General features: G+C 41.6%; 1 protein-coding gene across 32 annotated transcripts in view; it reads left to right on the top strand.

The window, feature by feature from the left end:
• Nucleotides 1–16,995, top strand: part of CTNND1 (catenin delta 1) — a 65,325-nt gene extending 48,330 nt beyond the window's left edge. For 12 of the 32 annotated variants that reach the window (XM_055094337.2, XM_055094344.2, XM_055094348.2 and 9 more), the window contains 13 exons: nt 266–729; nt 2,178–2,361; nt 3,217–3,334; nt 4,434–4,587; nt 5,455–5,523; nt 6,706–6,833; nt 6,931–7,081; nt 7,815–8,007; nt 8,652–8,766; nt 9,944–10,031; nt 12,860–12,922; nt 13,945–14,051; nt 14,847–16,995. In XM_055094337.2, coding sequence (XP_054950312.1) covers nt 266–729; nt 2,178–2,361; nt 3,217–3,334; nt 4,434–4,587; nt 5,455–5,523; nt 6,706–6,833; nt 6,931–7,081; nt 7,815–8,007; nt 8,652–8,766; nt 9,944–10,031; nt 12,860–12,922; nt 13,945–14,051; nt 14,847–14,858 — 1,846 coding nt within the window. In that variant the 3' untranslated portion in view covers nt 14,859–16,995. The other 20 variants (XM_003826406.6, XM_063608178.1, XM_008951815.4 and 17 more) reach the window with 4 other exon arrangements.
• The last annotated feature ends 2,465 nt before the right edge of the window (nt 16,996–19,460 follow it).

A 19,460-nucleotide genomic window follows, 5' to 3' on the forward strand; every position in this document is an offset into this window, starting at 1 on the left:
AATGCTTGTTACTTTCTAAGCCTGCAGACTTCAAAGAAAAAAATGTAGTTTTAATTAAATTGCAGGTGTTTTTAAAATTATTACCTTTTATTTTTACTAACCCATTGAGGAAAATTGATCAGTATATTATTCATGCAAAGGAGAGATAAGATGAGCACACTGAAACTCCAGTTAATCCTCCTTTGCAGATGAGGGTAATGGGAATGTCCAGGAAGCTAGCCATAATGACTTGATGTATTCTCTTGGTTCTTCCAAAACTTCTCAGGAGCTATGAAGACATGATTGGTGAGGAGGTGCCATCGGATCAATACTATTGGGCTCCTTTGGCCCAGCATGAGCGAGGAAGTTTAGCAAGCTTGGATAGCCTGCGCAAAGGAGGGCCTCCACCTCCTAATTGGAGACAGCCAGAGCTGCCAGAGGTGATCGCCATGCTTGGATTCCGCTTGGATGCTGTCAAGTCCAATGCAGCTGCATACCTGCAACACTTATGCTACCGCAATGACAAGGTGAAGACTGACGTGCGGAAGCTCAAGGGCATCCCAGTACTGGTGGGATTGTTAGACCATCCCAAAAAGGAAGTGCACCTTGGAGCCTGTGGAGCTCTCAAGAATATCTCTTTTGGACGTGACCAGGATAACAAGATTGCCATAAAAAACTGTGATGGTGTGCCTGCCCTTGTGCGATTGCTTCGAAAGGCTCGTGATATGGACCTTACTGAAGTTATTACCGGTGAGTTCTAGGCCTAAGGAAAATTGCTAAGTCAGTGTTACTCTCTAGTGATGTTGAGAACTAGAGGGATTTCCAGACCTTTTACTTTTGATGAAAGGTTGTGAACTGGTGGCTGTGGGTCAAATCCATCTCACAGATTTGTTTGGATCACACAGCATTTTTGAAATTTTAAAGAACTGGTTGCTGATGTTTAAAATTCAGAAGATTTCACTTAAAATTCCAGATTCTTGGCTTCTATTAAAAACGTGGAAGAGTTGTTAACAATGGATCTCTTTTCTTCCTTAGCAGTATTTGGTCTGAACTGATTGGAGCATGTGCTCTCTAATTTACACTAATCTCCAACACATTCTATTATCTGACCAACTACAGCTGTTTAGGAAGTTGTTTCCCAAACATGGAGCTGTCAACTGCTATTTTTTCACATGCTTGTAATTTCTTTTAAGTATCTTCCTCTCTTGACTCACCTGCTTGACCCATATAGACATTTAAGCTTGTGGTTCTTGCTTTATTTAGAGCAGTAGTTTTTCAGATTGCGGGTTGTGATCTATTTGCGTGATCCGTTAGTGAATAAAACAAAATTTTGTGGAGCATAATCAGCATTCCAAGGGAAAGAAATAAAGAAAAAGTAGTATAGACCATTGTTTCTCAGTTGTGGGCCATTTTGCCTGCCCTGCCCTGAGGACATTTGGACATTTGCAGTGTTGGAGATATTTTTGGTTGTTATAACTTGGAACAGGGGAGAGGGAGTGCTACTGGCATCTAGTGAGTAAAGGCCAGGGGTACTGGTAAACATCCAACAATAGACAAGACAGCTCCTCATAACAAAGAATCATCTGGCCGAAAATGTCAGTGGTGCTGAGGTTGAAAAACTCTGGTATAGACAGATCGGAGAGCATTGAGCATTGCTTATAGTTTTGTTTTGTTTGTTTTTTTTGAGATGGAGTCTCGCTCTGTCGCCCAGGCTGGAGTGCAGTGGCACAATCTCAGCTCACCGCAAGCTCCGCCTCATGGGTTCACGCCATTCTCCTGCCTCAGCTTCCCGAGTAGCTGGGACTACAGGTGCCCGCCACCACGCCCGGCTAATTTTTTGTATTTTTAGTAGAGACGGGGTTTCACCGTGTTAGCCAGGATGGTCTTGATCTCCCAACCTTGTGATCCGCCCGCCTTGGCCTCCCAAAGTGCTGGGATTACAGGCGTGAGCCACCACACCCAGCCTGAGTGTTGCTTATAGTTAAACATTGTTTGTTTCATGATCTGTATGTTTATTTTGAGCTATAATGTAGAATATGTTTCTTGGTGAGGGTCGCAAACAAAGCTTGAATATTACTATAAGGTATTTGGTCACTGGGGAAGACTGAGAAGTGATACGATAGGGGGATTCTCTTTGACGTTCTTCAGACATATTGTCTTGAATGCTCAAGAGCCATCTGATGAATTGTCTCTTCCAGGAACCCTGTGGAATCTTTCATCCCATGACTCAATCAAAATGGAGATTGTGGACCATGCACTGCATGCCTTGACAGATGAAGTGATCATTCCTCATTCTGGTTGGGAGCGGGAACCTAATGAAGACTGTAAGCCACGCCATATTGAGTGGGAATCGGTGCTCACCAACACAGCTGGCTGCCTTAGGTAACAGTAGGGACTTTGAGAATATGAAGATGAATTTTTGAGGACTGACTTAAATTTCCTAAAAAAAAAAAAAATTAAAATTCTTTAGCCTATTCTTTAGCCTCCATTCCTATCTGTATTGCATACTGTAACTCCAACCTGTCTTTCTTTCTTGCTATTCTCTCATGTATACCACATGTACCTATATCAGTTTTCTTGCTGTTCCCCACACATCCTCTTCACTTTTATGCCTCTTTGACTTTGTTCATCTACTTTGGTAAGCTTTTGTTCAGCATCTACCACATGTAAGGTGGTCTAGTCCTGGACTTGTGTGTGTCTATGTCCTTGCCCTAGTTATTTGTATTTCAAGTCAGGCTGTGATAAATTCAGCAAAAGGGGTACAGAGTACTAGGAGGTTAGGGCATGGGTGAGGAAGGTCTGTTCTTTCTGTGATGCCTTTCTCTTCTTATTTATCTTTTTGTGGTTAAACGCAAGTGCCTTTATTTTATTAAAGTTTTCCTGAATTCTTTTTATATCCTATAAATGCTGCTATATAATCTTTCTCTCTTTGGAATACACCTCTGTGTGCTGTGTTCCATTCTACATATGTATTATACTTCCATACAAGAAGTATATATTCCATCTTGAATTACTGCATCTGGTACATATCATTAATCCCTACCCCACAGTGATATAAACATTCAGAAGGCAGGGACTGTTAATCAACTTTCTCTCAACTGCAGTACCTTGCTTATAATAGGTATTTACTATTACAGTGAGTAGAAAAAAATATTCAGGAATCTTGTAGGTGTTGAGGGATATTTAAGGGAGGATTTCTGGATTTGAGTCATCTTGAAGCTTCTGGTTTCCCCTCAGGAATGTAAGCTCAGAGAGGAGTGAAGCTCGCCGGAAACTTCGGGAATGTGATGGTTTAGTTGATGCCCTCATTTTCACTGTTCAGGCTGAGATTGGGCAGAAGGATTCAGACAGCAAGGTAAGTGCTGTCTTACCTTTAATGGCTGAGTGAATTTCATTCACCACAACTATGAAGTATCTGTAGGTCAGAGACCTATCATCTCAGGCTTTCAAGTAACATTAAATATTTATACTGTCCCCTACCCCTTATTTTTGAGACAGAGTCTTGCTCTGTTGCCCAGCCTGGGGTGCAGTGATGTGATCTCAGCTCACTGCAACTTCTGCTTCCTGGGTTCAAGCGATTCTCGTGCCTCAGCCTTCCAAGTAGATGGGATTACAGGCGTGCACCACCACACCCAGCTAATTTTTGTATTTTTAATAGAGACGGGGTTTCACCATGTTGGCCTGGCTGGTCTCAAACTCTTGACCTCACGTGATCCCCCCGCCTCAGCCTCCCAAAGCATTGGAATTACAGGCGTGAGCCACTGTGCCCAGCCAAGCCCTTACTCCTTAAAGTGGGTATTCAACTTAAAACATGTTTTTTGTTTGTTTGTTTGTTTTTTTGAGATGGAGTCTGGCTCTGTCCCAGGCTGGAGTACAGTCCCGTGATCTCGGCTCATTGCAACCTCTCCCTCCTGGGTTCAAGCAATTCTCTGCCTCAGCTCCTGAGTAGCTGGGATTACAGGCACCTGCCACCATGCCCGGCTAATTTTTGTGTTTTAGTAGAGACAGGGTTTCACCAGGTTGGTCAGGCTGGTTTTGAACTCCTGACCTCAGGTGATCCACCCGCCTCGGCCTCCCAAAGTGCTGGGATTACAGGTGTGAGCCACTGTGCCCGGCTTTTTTTTCTTTTTTTTAAATCTGTCACCTATGTATTTTAAAGCTGCTTAGCTGTCTTCCAAAATTGTACATTGTCTAAGTAGTAAGAATGATGATCCAGTTTCAGTCACACACCAAATAGTGGCAGAAGCCAATAAGTCCATAGTTGGACCTTCCATTAGCCTGAGGCTACAGGGATTTCAAGAAGCCTGGAGCACTTAAGAGGCATCCTGAGAAGTTATGGATTGGGTTATGCATTTGAAGATCAACATTTTAATACCTGAGTCATGGAAACCTGTACTTGTGGAGAAATCACAATAGACATTCTTTTTTCTCATTGGCCCTTTTATGTCCCTAAGCTTGTAGAGAACTGTGTTTGCCTCCTTCGGAACTTATCATATCAAGTTCACCGGGAGATCCCACAGGCAGAGCGTTACCAAGAGGCAGCTCCCAATGTTGCCAACAATACTGGGCCACATGCTGCCAGTTGCTTTGGGGCCAAGAAGGGCAAAGGTGAGTCTTGGTTCCTGTTTCTTAGTCTTTAATGTGGGATAGGGAAAGGAAGGAACACTTTAGCTTAAGGTACAAAATACTTGGCAACAGTATGGGAGTCTGCCTGGTTATGGATGTCTTTTTGGTTTGCTGCTTTCCCTGTGTTGTGTGCTTCATTCAAGGTGTGGTGATGGGATGGTGGTTGTGATGTGTTGGTGGTGGTGGTGGTGGTATCAATGAGTGGGGCAGTGGAAAATGAGAACTCAACTAATCTGGGACCTTCTTCCCCATACGTCCTTTGCATTTTCTGTGTTTTTCTTTTCTTCTCTGTGCTTCCCTGCTTATTTGCCCATGATTCTGCTGACATCTTTCTCCTGCATTTTTCTTATTTCATTTCTCTTCTCTGCTTTCTACCTTGGGTGATGCACTGGAAGATGAGTGGTTCTCCAGAGGTGAGTGGAGTCTTTTAAGGTGCTTATCTACTTCTAATTTGCATGTTTTGATTTTAGCTTCCCTAGTATGTCCTTGCCTAACCTTTCCCTGTCTATGCATGTAGGAAAGTTCAGTTGAGGAAGACACTGAAACAAGTTTAGCTCTTTGGAGCTAATAGCTCACGGCATGCTGTTTCTGGGCAGCAGTCCCCATTATCAGAACTCAGGACAATAGCATCAACAGTGGTCATCCTCATCTTACCTATCTGCTGCCTGTTTTCTATCCTTGTTTCTGAATAGTCCCCTGCTGGAACAAGTTGCCCTCACCTGCCCCTTTTCCCCTCGTGGTGCATCTGTGATCAAAAGGTTCTGACTGAAGGATGAAAAATGTGCCAGGTGGAATCTTTTCTTTTTTAAACTGGCTTACCCCTTTTCCCGCCCTTTTTCATTTTTGTAGGGAAAAAACCTATAGAGGATCCAGCAAACGATACAGTGGATTTCCCTAAAAGAACGAGTCCAGCTCGAGGTAAGTTATCTTCTCAGTCTCCAAAGGTCTTATAAACATAGTACAAAGATAAGATATTTAGTAACCTAACAGCAGACTTTATGTGATAACGTTTATTGTCCTCTCTTTTCCAACTTACAGATTTGAAATGATTGTGAAAGTATTGGGAAGCTGCATAGTATTATAGCAGTAACTTAAAAAGGACTGCTTGTTAAGGCAGTTATTCAGGTTACTTGAGGATAGAATAAGGTCCTGATGGTAGTATAGAGCAGAAATTTAGGAACCATAAATGGCCACTGTAGTGCCTGAGACTTAAACCTCACTATTAAAAGAAGCTTCTTTACCAAGAAAGATACTTTTTAGGCTGGGCACAGTGGCTCATGCCTGCAATCCCAGCACTTTGGGAGGCCGAGGCGGGCAGATCACCTGAGATCAGGAGTTTGAGACCAGCCTGGCCAACATGGTGAAACCCTGTCTCTACTAAAAATGCAAAAATTAGCTGGGCATGATGGTGGGTGCCTGTAATCCCAGCTACTCTGGAGGCTGAGGCAGGAGAATTGCTTGAATCTGGGAAGCAGAGGTTGCAGTGAGCCAAGATCGCGCCACTGCACTCCAGCCTGGGCGACAGATAGAGACTCCGTCTCAAAAAAAAAAAAAAAAAAAAGAAAAGAAAAGATACTTTTTGTACTTTACTAAAAGAAATTTGGATCTTTATATTCATCAATACAGTGAGTCCAAAGTTCACAGCTCTCCATGGATATAAAAACTGTAAACGTTTAATCTATAATGGACCCTTGTAGTAATCACAGAGGTGGGAAGAATGACTGGGTTAAGTTAGAAATAATTGATTTGAGATGAGGAATTTTTAACCTTGAGTGCTGTCAATGAGCTAAATGGAGCCCCTGAGCGCTCATGGTAGAACCAAAGGCAAAGCTATGGGAGAGGAGGCAAGAAGGAAGGAAAGAGAGGAGTTGAGTATAATGAGTTGATATTTGTTCTACTCTTACCATGGATTCATTATTCTTAAGACATGGAATTTGGCCTCTAAGTTTGCTGTAGAGAGTGTGAGAGAGTTTAGGGAACCTGATGGTATAGAAGCATAAATCCATCAACTGAGAGTACTAAGGCTGGACTCCAGCCAGCTAGAGCCTGGTTTATTGGTACTGATTAGCACCCTCTGCCTTCTATTTCTCTTTTGTGCAGGCTATGAGCTCTTATTTCAGCCAGAGGTGGTTCGGATATACATCTCACTTCTTAAGGAGAGCAAGACTCCTGCCATCCTAGAAGCCTCAGCTGGAGCTATCCAGAACTTGTGTGCTGGGCGCTGGACGGTACCTTTTAGAAAAGGGATTTGGAGATGGGAAAACTTAGATAACTAGTTTGCTGCCATTTGTAATTTGTTCCACCCCTTTCTATTTGCTGTTCTAGTATGGTCGATACATCCGCTCTGCTCTGCGTCAAGAGAAGGCTCTTTCTGCCATAGCTGACCTCCTGACTAATGAACATGAACGGGTGGTGAAAGCTGCATCTGGAGCACTGAGAAACCTGGCTGTGGATGCTCGCAACAAAGAATTAATTGGTGAGGAGTTGAATGCTAACTGTTACCTCAAAATTTAGTACAGTGTTTGTAGTCCAGCAGGTGCCTAATAATTTATTGAATTTATTGAAATGACTGAAGGGAAGGACCCTCCCCCCCTTCATAGTTTATGAATGCAAGAGTTGGTAAGGGTTTTAGTTTAATGGTTCTTGGAAAGAAAACAAGTGACAACTCTTCAAAAATAAAATAATAATTGCTATTATTTATTGAGCACTTACTTTGTTACTAAGCGTTGTTAAACACTTCTGTGTTTCCATTTAATCCTCACCACTTTACAAAGGTCCATTTTTTTTAATAGGATAAGGAAATAACTCATGGAAGTTAAGTAAATTGCCCAGAGTTAATGTAGCTAGTTAGTAGCAGAGTGCAGTTATTTATTTATATTTTAAATTCATAATAACTCTTCTATTACATTATTATAATATTCAAGATATTTTCATTAGAGTATCTGAAAGGACTGTGTAGCTTATTTAATATACAGTATTTACACTTTCAATGTGGTTGAAGTAGAAAAGAAATAAAGGAATAGGTAGGACAGTACATCCATGGCTATTTCAGGTCCTTAGCCCTTTTGATATGATAATCCTATAGGATAATGAAGTTGATTCATGTGGACAGCACCTACACTTGATATGATTAATGCAATTAAGTATAATGTAAGGCTCTTCATGACCTGACTTGATCTTTTCTCCCTGCATACATTCTTTCTTACTAGGTAAACATGCTATTCCTAACTTGGTAAAGAATCTGCCAGGAGGACAGCAGAACTCCTCTTGGAATTTCTCTGAGGACACTGTCATCTCTATTTTGAACACTATCAACGAGGTTATTGCTGAGAACTTGGAGGCTGCCAAAAAGCTTCGAGAGACACAGGGTATTGAGAAGCTGGTGTTGATCAACAAATCAGGGTGAGCTTACCACCTAAAATTACAGTCAAAAGAATTTGAGTGAGTGGAGAGTTGTTTTCCTCTTTTGGTTACTAAGAAAAAGGAAATTTCCCCTTATTTACATGTAATGTGTGAAGAGCTATTGCTCTATTATCTGTCTTAATGTTGATCCATAAATTGATAATAGATTCATGTCAAACTTTTCTTGTGTCGCTATTTGGGATAGAATACAGGATTTGGTAAAAATTTGATTTAACCCATTTTGGCATTTATATTCTTTTTTGTTTGTTTGAGGCAGAGTCTCGCTCTGTCACCCAGGCTGGAGTGCAGTGGCGCAGTCTCTGCAACCTCCACCTCCCGGGTTCAAGTGATTCTCCTGGCTCAGCCTCCTGAGTAGCTGGGACTACAGGTGCGTGCCACCATGCCCAGCTAATTTTTTGTACTTTTAGTGGAGATGGGGTTTCACCGTGTTAGCCAAGATGGTCTCCATCTCCTGACCTCAGGTGATCCACCTGCCTCGGCCTCCCAAAGTGCTGGGATTACAGGCAGGAGCCACTGTGCCCTGCCCCTGGCATTTATATTCTTATGTTATTAGAGGATATAGGATCTAAGCTTTTTTCCTGATTTTATATCCAAATTCCGTATGGTGTTACTTTCCTCCAAAGGAACCGCTCAGAAAAAGAAGTTCGAGCAGCAGCACTTGTATTACAGACAATCTGGGGATATAAGGAACTGCGGAAGCCACTGGAAAAAGAAGGATGGAAGAAATCAGACTTTCAGGTATAGTAACTTTTGAGACCAAGACTTTTACTTTTTTTTTCTTGGTCCCAGGATAATGCTTCTGTTTTCTTTCGTTTCTTCCATTTCACCATCATGCTAAACCTATTTTTTTTTTTTCTTTTTCGGAGACAGAGTCTCACTCTGTTGCCCAGGCTAGAGTGAAGTGGCGCAATCTCGGCTCAGTGCAACCTCTGCCTCCAGGGTTCAAGTGATTCTTGTGCCTCAGCCTCCCCAGTAGCTGGGACTACAGGCGCATGCCACCACGCCCAGCTAATTTTTTATATTTTTAGTAGAGATGAGGTTTCACCATGTTGGCCAGGCTAATCTTGAACTCTGAGCTTAGGCAACCTGCCTCGGCCTCCCAAAGTGCTAGGATTACAGGCATGAGCCATCACACCTGGCCTCATGTTAAATCTATTTTTGACCCATATTTCTTAATTAGGAATTATTTGGCCAGGTGTGGTGGCTCACGCCTGTAATTCCAACACTTTGGGAGGCTGAGGCAGGTGGATTGCCTGAGCCTAGGAGTGTGAGACCAGCCTGGGAAACATGGCGAAACCCGTCTCTACCAAAAATAAAAATAAAAGTAGCCAGGCGTGGTGTCGTTTGCCAGTAGTCCCAGCAACTCAGGAGGCTGAGGTGGGAGGATTGCTTGAGCCCAGGAGGTGGAGGTTGCAGTGAGCCGACATCACACTGCTGCACTCCAGCCTGGGCAACATAGCTAAACCCTGTCTCAAAAAAAAAAGAAAAAAAAAAAGATTTGGTTTACTCCTCAAAAGGATGATGTGTCTACAATTCATTTGTTGCCGACACAGCTCAGGTATCCCTCTATGTCATAACATACTTTAGGTGCAGGTGATGATGAAGGATGATGGCCTTTTTGACTTTTGCCCAAATCTACCATAGCCCTTTGAGGAAATTTTTACTATTCTCTGAAACTGTATTTTCTTCTGATAGTGTCAATATTTGGATCCTTTGTAATCTCCTGTTCTGGAACACAAATAGAAGCCATAATATCCTAGTTTGTCTCACTGTCTAGGGTATTTATTCAACTCTTATAAGTTGCTTTTTCATGATTCTATTTGGGAATAGGAACCTAGAGGTTTATGCCCATTAGAGCATAAGATAGGGTGAATTCAGTATTCTGTCACATTGTCGCATTTGTGTTTGCCTCTAGGTGAATCTAAACAATGCTTCCCGAAGCCAGAGCAGTCATTCATATGATGATAGTACTCTCCCTCTCATTGACCGGAACCAAAAATCAGGTGCAGTATCCAGAAGGCACACCCTCTCCTTTTAGCCACTCTTGCTGTTCTAGGTGGCTTACTAAGAAATAGGATATATATTATTTCTGAATTAGCTAGCCTTTTGTGGGAGGGGAATAATTTTCCACTCCAGGATCCTAACGCAGAAATGGGTAGGTCTTAAGCATTAGAAATCAAAACAAAACAGGTAATTAGCCTGAATGTGATTCCTTTATCATTGCTTGTGAACTTAAAACACTGGAAAGTGAACTCTAGTCTGTTTTGTCTATTTTTTCTCCTTTTAAATTTCCATTTAATACCTAATATTGTAATAGATAGTTACTATTTTAAAATTACAAAATATAAACAATCAGAAAAATAACAAAAAATCACTTGTTTCTTTTATTCAGAGAAAACCACTTGTATCTTTTAAAACATTTTTATCATGTGAGTAAACACATTTTTCCTCTGAGATGAATTATATATTTTGTTTTGTAAATTTTTTCTTTTTCACATAAAGTGTATATTGTGACCATTATTATCTTAATCACACTTGGCTTTTTCCTTGATTATTGGTTCTTAAAGTGTGGTCTGAGAGTCCCAAGATTGTTACAATTTGTACTGATGGCACAGAAAGCAGTGATGCTTCTTGCTGGTGGCTTAGCACAAACCAGGGCAGTGACATAAAGCTGAATGAGTCATTGTAGTCTTCATTGCCACTCACATAGGTAGAAGCAGAGAGCCATTTTCACTTAACTGGAGAAGAAAAAACATCAGGCCAGGTGTGGTAGCTCACGCCTGTAATCCTAGCACTTTGGGAGGCTGAGGTGGGCAGATCACCTGAGGTCAGGAGTTCAAGATCAGCCTGGCCAACATGGTGAAACCCCGTCTCTACTAAAAATACAAAAATTAGCCAGGTGTGGTGGCAGACGCCTGTATTCCCAGCTACTCAGGAGGCTGAGGCAGGAGAATCGCTTGAACCCAGGAGGCGGAGGTTGCAGTGAGCCGAGATTGCACCATTGCATTCCAGCCAGGGCGACAGAGTTGAGACTCCATATCAAAAGAAAAAAAAAATCACTTTTATTGTTTTTCTACCCTTGAGTATACATCTTTTTAATATTCTGTGCTGATGAAATAGCATATTAAAGCATGATGGTTGTCTTAAGGAAATGTACTTATGTTATTGTTTCAGTTACTAGTTAGACTAGCCACTTTTTAATTGTTTATTTATTTATTTTGAGATGGGGTCTCCCTGTGTTACCCAGGCTGGTCTTGAACTCCTGGGGTCAAGCGATCCTCCTGCCTTGGCCAAGTGTTAGGATTACATCCGGCGCTCAGCCACACTAGCCACTTTGTTTAATGGAACACTGTTTTTACTTGGAAAAAAATGTGTGGTAGACAAAGGGATTATTCAGATGTGCGCATTTGGCAGACATTTTCTCAAAAATGAATGCGATAAGCTTGTTGCTTTGAGGAAAATAACACAGTGTTTGCTGCCTGAGCTTTCAAGTGGAAATTGTAGTTTTGAAAAACTTTTATTTGCCACTGTGAGCCTGGTAACTTCCCAATACTGAAAGGACTTTTCTAGGCTGAGTGTAGTGTCTCATGCTTATAATCTCAGTACTTTGGGAGACTGAGGCAGGAGGATCATTTGAGCCCAGGAGTTTGAGACCAGCCTGAGCAACATAATGAGACCATATCTGTACAAAAAAATTAGCCAGGCATGGTGGCACATTCCTGTAGTCCCAATTACTTTGGGAGGCTGAGGCAGGGAGATCACTTGAGCCCAGGTGGTCAAGGCTGCAGTGAGCTGTGATTGTGCTACTGCATTCCAGCCTGGGCAACAGAGCAAGACCCTGTCTCAAAAAATACATGATTAAAATGAAAAAAGACTTTTCTAATGAAATAAACAGTGATGTTAACGAATGTGATTTCAAAATATTGTGTAATGCTATGTGTTAGCATTTTGAATATCTGGATAACTTGAAGCAGTATTTTGCAAGTGACAAATACATATGTCAAAATCGTACATAGGTAATTGATCCGTTAAAAGTGCAAGATGGACCAATGGATTTTAACTAAACAGAATATGAAGTGATTGTTAATTATAGATTCCACATTACTGTCAACCTTTAAGAAACTACTACTAATTAGTATACTATTAAAGAAGAATAACCACAATTATCTGAAAAGACTATTAAAATCATCCTCTTTTCCAACTTTTTATCTGTGTGAGGCTGGATTTTCTTGATATACATTAACTACAATAACATATCACAAAAGATTGAATGCAGAAGCAGGTATGAGAATGTAAGCCAAATTTCAAAGAGATATACAAAAATGAAAAGGATGTTATTAAAGATTATTTATGATAACATGTAAGAAGTTTACCATTAAGTGAAATAGATACTTTAAACTTGTCAGTATGGTAACAATTAATACATAAAACTCACACCAATGAAGGTTCTTTAGATCCTTATAATTTTTAAGACTGTAAAAGGGCCTTGAGACCAAATAATTTGAAAACTGCTAGTTTAGATGGAATTGTTTTTTGATTTAAGAGTCTGTAGGGGCCAGGTGTGATGGCTCACACCTGTAATCCCAGTACTTTGGGAGACTGAGGTGGGAGAATCACTTGAGCCCAGGAGTTTCAGACCAGCCTGAGCAACATAGTGAGACCTCATCTCTACAAAAAGCTTAAAAATTATCCAGGCATTGTGGTGCACATAGTTGGTGCTAAGTAGAAGTGTGAATGAAGGGAAGGAAGGAGGACCAGAGAGCAATTTTCATGATGTGTACAGATTTTGAAGAATTGTTTTTGACATGGATAACTTTCTGACTTCATACAGATAAGAAACCTGATCGGGAAGAAATTCAGATGAGCAATATGGGATCAAACACAAAATCACTAGGTAGGTGATTAATTCTTGCCTAAGGATGTGGAGTAATATTTCACTGGGCTAAGGAGAGCTGTCTAGCTCTATAGTTTTTTTTCTAATACCCTTACCATTTACCATCCTGGGAGAGCATTGGCTGATCATTTCCATTTTGAAGGATGTAAGGAAATTTAATAAAATCTGATCCGTCTACTTTTTCTACATTCTTACATGCTCAAAGGTTTTCAGAAATCTTTCTATGCCTCTCCTATTACTACACATTCAAGTTTGTAGCCCATTATATTCCTACCCCAGTCTCCTTCTCTGGAGTGAATGGATACATCTGTTTCTGCCCAACTATTCTGCTTGCTATTCTATCTTTTCACTCTATAGTTTGATTCTGCTCATGTAATACCTCTTACTGGTATGTCCTTCCCTTTTGTCTTTCTAAATTCTCTTTATCTCCAAAGGCTTAACTCAAGTCCTGTTTTCCCTTGTCAGGTCCTTCCTAACAATTGCAGCATATTTCACTCGCTCTTCTTTTAATTCCCATAACCTTTTCAGACAAACCTCTTGTTTAGCTTTATTATGTCATATTCTGGGTATTTTATACATATTGTCTTCCATCTTAGATTCAAGTTCTTTTTTTGAGACAGAGTCTCACTCGTTCACCTGGGCTGGAGTGCAGTGGCGTGATTCTCATACCTCAGCCTCCCGAGTAGCTGGGACTACAAGTGTACACCATCACACCTGGCTTATTCTTATATTTTTAGTAGAGATGGGGTTTCACCATGTTGGCTAGGCTGATCTTGAACTCCTGGCCTTAAGTGATCTGCCCGTCTCAGCTTCCCAAAGTGCTGGGATTACAGGCATGAGCCACCACGGTCAGCCAGATTCAAGTTCTTTAAGTCGGGGACCATCAGACTTAATGCCTTTGTGGAGCATTTGACAAGCTCAGTTCCCAACAGTGATGCCTAATTACACCTATCTGCTTGATATACGTTTTACATTAGAGGGGAATGTCATATTTCTGTGTACTTTTTTTTTTTTTAAACCAGATAACAACTATTCCACACCAAATGAGAGAGGAGACCACAATAGAACACTGGATCGATCGGGGGATCTAGGCGACATGGAGCCATTGAAGGGAACAACACCCTTGATGGTAAATTCTCTTTATATACTGCTATCTGTCTAAGGCTAGTTCTATTTTGAAGCCTATGTGTTTTGTGAAACACAAAAAAAAGTACAGAGAAAGATCGCATCCTTTTCTGGTAGGGGTTTTCAGGAAAAAGTAAGAGTTCTGACTCATGTTGGGATTTCTTGGGCCGTTATTCTGCAGTGGTCAAAATGGGGGAAGCATGTCTGTAAAAGTGTTACTGATATGACTAACACTAACTGATCTACTTTCAAACATTGCCTTTTTCCTCTCCCTCCCTGTTTATGCATGTTTTTCCCTTCTCTTACTATTATATCTTGTTTTGTTTGAGTTTACAAATTTTCAGAGTTTCCCTAGCTCTGGCACACACTCATGAGGTTCCTGTCTCTACTCATACTAACAAATTGCATGTGTTCACAGCAGGACGAGGGGCAGGAATCTCTGGAGGAAGAGTTGGATGTGTTGGTTTTGGATGATGAGGGGGGCCAAGTGTCTTACCCCTCCATGGTATGTCCTTCAGTCACCCCCAAGATTGTCCTTGAGGAAGGAGGCTCCTGAGTGCCAGCAACTTGTCAATCACGCTAATCTGATCAGGCCAGAGACTAAGTAGTCTCAGCCACATGGGGCTCGAGGGGTTCTGCTTTTGTGATTATTACCTCTTACGAGTCTGGGACATGCAGCTGGTGATCTGATTCTCCATTATGTGCTGCTTTCCTTTCTCCAGATTTGCTCAACTTTTTTGGGGGGGTCTCCTTAATCCCAACCCCATTAACATTCTCTCTTTCTCTTTTTTCTCCACAGCAGAAGATTTAGCACCACTATCTCCGTTCCATCTGGGCTTATATGTACTTTTATTTTTTGGTGGTGAAATTGACTGATGATTTTCCTTTTTCTTCGCTGGACTATTGTGCCAACTGCCAGGCTGCCTCCTGCCCTTACAGCCCTAAGTGGCTGCCTTCTTTCCATCAACTCCCAACTTCTTCCTGTGAAGTTTAATTGTCTCAACGCCTCCCCCTCCCCCATTCCCTCCATTTTTCTCCCAAGAAACCTGACTCAATTATTTGCATATTTTGAGAAACTGCTGCAGATTAGTTCTTTTTGCCAGTTTTCCCTGGAACTCCTGGCCTTTTGTGGAGGGGAGGGATGGAGAGAATAGGAATCTTCACTAGAAGCCGTGGGAAGAATTGGAAGTTACATGCTGTATATGCAATGTCCAGCAGTCTGATAAACTGACGATTCTTAATCAAGATTTTTTTCCTGGTGGGGAAGGGACTTTTATTTTCTTTTAGAGAGGGGAAAGTGTGAGCTCTTCCCTTATTCCTAATGGCTATTTTTGAAGCAAAGAAGGCCGGCAACATTGGCACATGCCACCTGGCAAAGGACCCTTGAGTAAGTGAAGGTCTCCTAAAACTGGGATTAAGAAACCTTGCTCTCCTCATCTCCAAGGCAGGGACCATCAAGAACCTACAGACTCCATCTCTTCTGCAAGCCTCATGCCAACCCTGGGCTATTGCTGCTGCCCCTTAAACACAGGCTGTCCTTAACCCACCTCTCCTGCCCTGTGATATGTCTGCTGAGTTGGCCTGGCCATTTCCAAGAGGCTGTAGAAAGGGGAGAATGTCAAGGAAGACTTTTGGTAGAGAAGGAGCAGAAAGATGTGTTTTTGGGAAGAAGAAGACCTCTAGGAGGAGCTAGTAGGAATGTACATGAAGCAATTAGTCTGAAACTGGCTTCCCCACTCGCCCGTTTCTCCTTTTCCTATCCTTATAGGCCTGTCCCTTGCCTCTGCCCTGGATTGGTTGGCAAACTAAAGGACTTGATGTACATAACTCCTGTCCCTTTTACCCTTACAAGGTGGGGATTGCCCCTGGCTTTGCCTCTTCTTTGTGCCTTTGGCCTGGGGTGCATCTCCTCCCGCCCTTCCATGTGCCTTTCTTTGCCTCTGCAGTCTCATTTCTCATAATTTTGCAAATTATATTTTGTTGCTTTCTTACCTACTATTGGCCCTAAATAGCAGAAAGAAGAGAAGTGACCGAGAGAACCTCAGATTCTTCATTGAGGATTGGTATAGCCATGATTTCAGTCATAGCAAGCTTTTGCTCAACAGCATATGGGTGGGATTTTGCAAAAATCCTATTCCAATGAATCTCAAAGTAAGGCTGGTAAGAGAAGTGAGTGGTGTGACTCTTACTCCTTAGGTGCCCAGAATTTACCATCATCTCTGAAGGAGTTACAGGGAAGTGGTCTCCCCAATTCTCCCCTCCCTCCAGTATTGCCCCCTCTCACTTTAGCATATATTAATTAGCAGGTTGGGCTAGAGAAATCAGCTGCTATGCGGGTTGATTATTATTATTATTTCTAATCCTTTTCCTTATTTGCCTTCTACTCCCCTTAATCTAATCTAAAAGCTCTGTTCCATGCAACTGGAGTTCCTTATCCCTCTCTTCCCCTTCCCTTATATATTGAGGCTATGGGGTAGGAGAAAAGTGCACAACCCACCACCCCCTTTACTCGTGCATTAAAATTTCTTATTTACCCTTTTCCCCCTTCCCATTTCTTCCCACTTTCATCTACCTTTTCTGGCAAAAAGGAGCCTTTTGCTCTCTGTGACCCTAAGAGCACACTGCACAGGGAAAATTGCCCCATCCAGACCTGGCTCCACTCTTGATTTCTCTTGTTCTCTTCTGCTCTTTTCCTGGTGCTCTTTTTTCTCGGTGGGGTGTGGGTAATAGAACAGCCATGGGCTTTTGGGGACCTTTAACTTTTTTTTTCTCTTTCGTTTATAAAAAACACTAAACATTCAATTCCAGAGAACCAAAAATCCCACCTTCCCACCGAACACTACTAAGGGGCTTGTGTTCTGCTCCATACCTTTTCTCTTTTCTTTCTGTCTTGTTAATGCTTTTAAAAACAAATGAGTTTTTTATATAAATAAAGTTTTTAAAGTGTGTATGTGGGGGGTCTGTGTCATTTCTTCACTTCAAGCTGTTATTTCTTCCCTGCTTTGCATCTTTGTTACTTCCTTATGTATCAGTGTCCTTTCCAGAGCAACCAGAAGGAGGTTATACCAGGATTTATTTTGAGCTCAGCCCCAACTCTTTATCAAGCAACATTCTTGTTAACTATATGTGAAACATTTTTTCTTCTGAAGATTCTTAAAAATTGAATGTGGCTGAAGTTGAACATGGGAGCTTATTGCTAATTTAGAGATAGGAAACTGAAGCATAAAGAATTAATGACTTACTTTAATTACTGGAATTCTTCTGCAACATTTGACAAAACTAACCTTGAATAAGGCCCACTGTAATACGTAGCTCTCTTAAATATAACACTTAGGACTAGAAGATTAGAAACTACCAATCCCAACTACCTAATAGGAAAATATAGGATCAAAAGGCCCATGTATATAAGTACTGACCACTGGGCCATAATGTTGCTTCTCAGGCTATATGCAGTCCTTTAGTCAGAAGTCAATAGGCCTATTTATTAATATTTTACAGACCATATTACCTGGATTACCAGGGACTATCTGCTGCAGAGATCAAGGGTTAAGATCTATGGGAAGATACTTATTTTTCTGAGGTCCTTATGTCCTGTCATATAATTAAAGACTCAAGAGAATTTATGTGAAATGCTTTCTGTATGCCCAAATCTTTAGATTAAAATTATATAGCTGCTCCTGATGATGGTCCTGTCTTGTTTTATTGAACTAGGACTTGGGTATGAAAACTTTCATGGGCTAGCGAGACCAGGAAATCAACTAGCTTTTAAAGCTTGATTTGTGTCTAACAATTGTAGTGTTAGATTAGAGGTTGAAGTACAAAGCCAAAAAGCTATTAAGAGTTTACTTTCCAAAGAGTTTTGATAGCCCTGCTTGAGATGATTTTTATCTATATAGAAAAGCCTGGCTGCTTGTCAGCAACACTTTATTTCCCTGTTATGTTCTTATCCTTTGGCATTGAGCTAGATACAAACCCTACTACTCTTCTCTCTTCCTTCTGGATTGGTCCATTTGTTTATCTCATTCAATAAATATTTGCCAAGCACCTCCTATATGCTAAGCGTTGTGTCAAGGTTAGGTTTAGATTAGAGAGTGAAACAGATGGATCTTTTCTCATAGATTGCAATCCATGAGAATCCTCTATAGCTAAGATCTATGATCAGACGAGATCGTGTGCGTTCAGGGTGATATGGCCATAGACAAGATCTATGATCTTAAAAACACTTCTCTCTGTGCCATATCTAAATACAATGAGATGTTACACAGAATGATGTGTAAAGGCCCTATCTCACAAGTTTCTTGACACTGATGTACTTTGTGACAGAGGTCAAAGCTGGGACCTCACTTGGCCACCTTTTTTTTAGACAGAGTCTTGCTCTGTCACCCAGGGGCACAATCTCGGCTCACTGCAACCTCAGCCTCCTGGATTCAAGCGATTCTTCTGCCTCAGCCTCCCGAGTAGCTGGGATTACAAGTGTGTACCACCACGCCTGGCTAATTTTGTATTTTTAGTAGAGACAGGATTTCACCATGTTGGCCAGGCTGGTCTCAAACTCCTGACCTCAAGTGATCCACCCTTCTTGGCCTCCCAAAGTGCTGGCATTACAGGCGTGAGACACTGCGCATGGCCGGCCACTTGTTTTTCTTGCTGAACTAATATTCTTTGCTACAAACTGGAAACACCTCACCCAGGAAGAACTAAGAACCAGTCTTTCCATATCATTTTTTTCTCATTTTGTCTATTTTTATATCTGAAGCAAAGGTTCTTAATATTTTCATAGATGGAATTGACTAGACCTAGCCCTGTATATCTGAGCAAGTTACATAAGAATTCCCTGTATGCTTGTTGAAAATGCAGAGTCCCATGTTCCATTTCCAAAAATCGATTCAGTAGGTGGGACTGAGGAATCTAAAATCATGGTAAGTCATCCAGGTTATCCTCCTTTTTTTGTTTTTGTTTTTGTTTTTTTTTTGAGACGGAATTTCACTCTTGTCACCCGGGCTGGAGTGCAATGCCACGATCTCAGCTCAGTGCAACCTCCGCCTCCCGGATTAAAGCGATTCTCCTGCCTCAGCCTCTTGATGAGCTGGGACTACAGGCACCCGCCACCACATCCAGTTAATACTTGTATTTTTAGTAGAGACAGGGTTTCACCATGTTGGCCAGGCTGGTCTTGAACTCCTGACCTCAGGTGATCCACCCACCTAGGCCTCCCAAAGTGCTGGGATTACAGGCATAAGCCACCATGCCTGGCCCATCCAGGTTATTCTGATGTATGTGGTCAGTTAACTGTGACTTAAGGGACTGATCTAGTGACTTGCTTAAGGTTATAGCCTCAAAGTGGAACCCAGGATTACTGGCTTCAACTCCACTGGCAGTAATACTAGTATGGTGAATGTAGACAATATGATGT

The sequence above is a fragment of the Pan paniscus genome, chromosome 9 (assembly GCF_029289425.2).
Source record: "Pan paniscus chromosome 9, NHGRI_mPanPan1-v2.0_pri, whole genome shotgun sequence".
Lineage (NCBI taxonomy): Eukaryota > Metazoa > Chordata > Mammalia > Primates > Hominidae > Pan > Pan paniscus.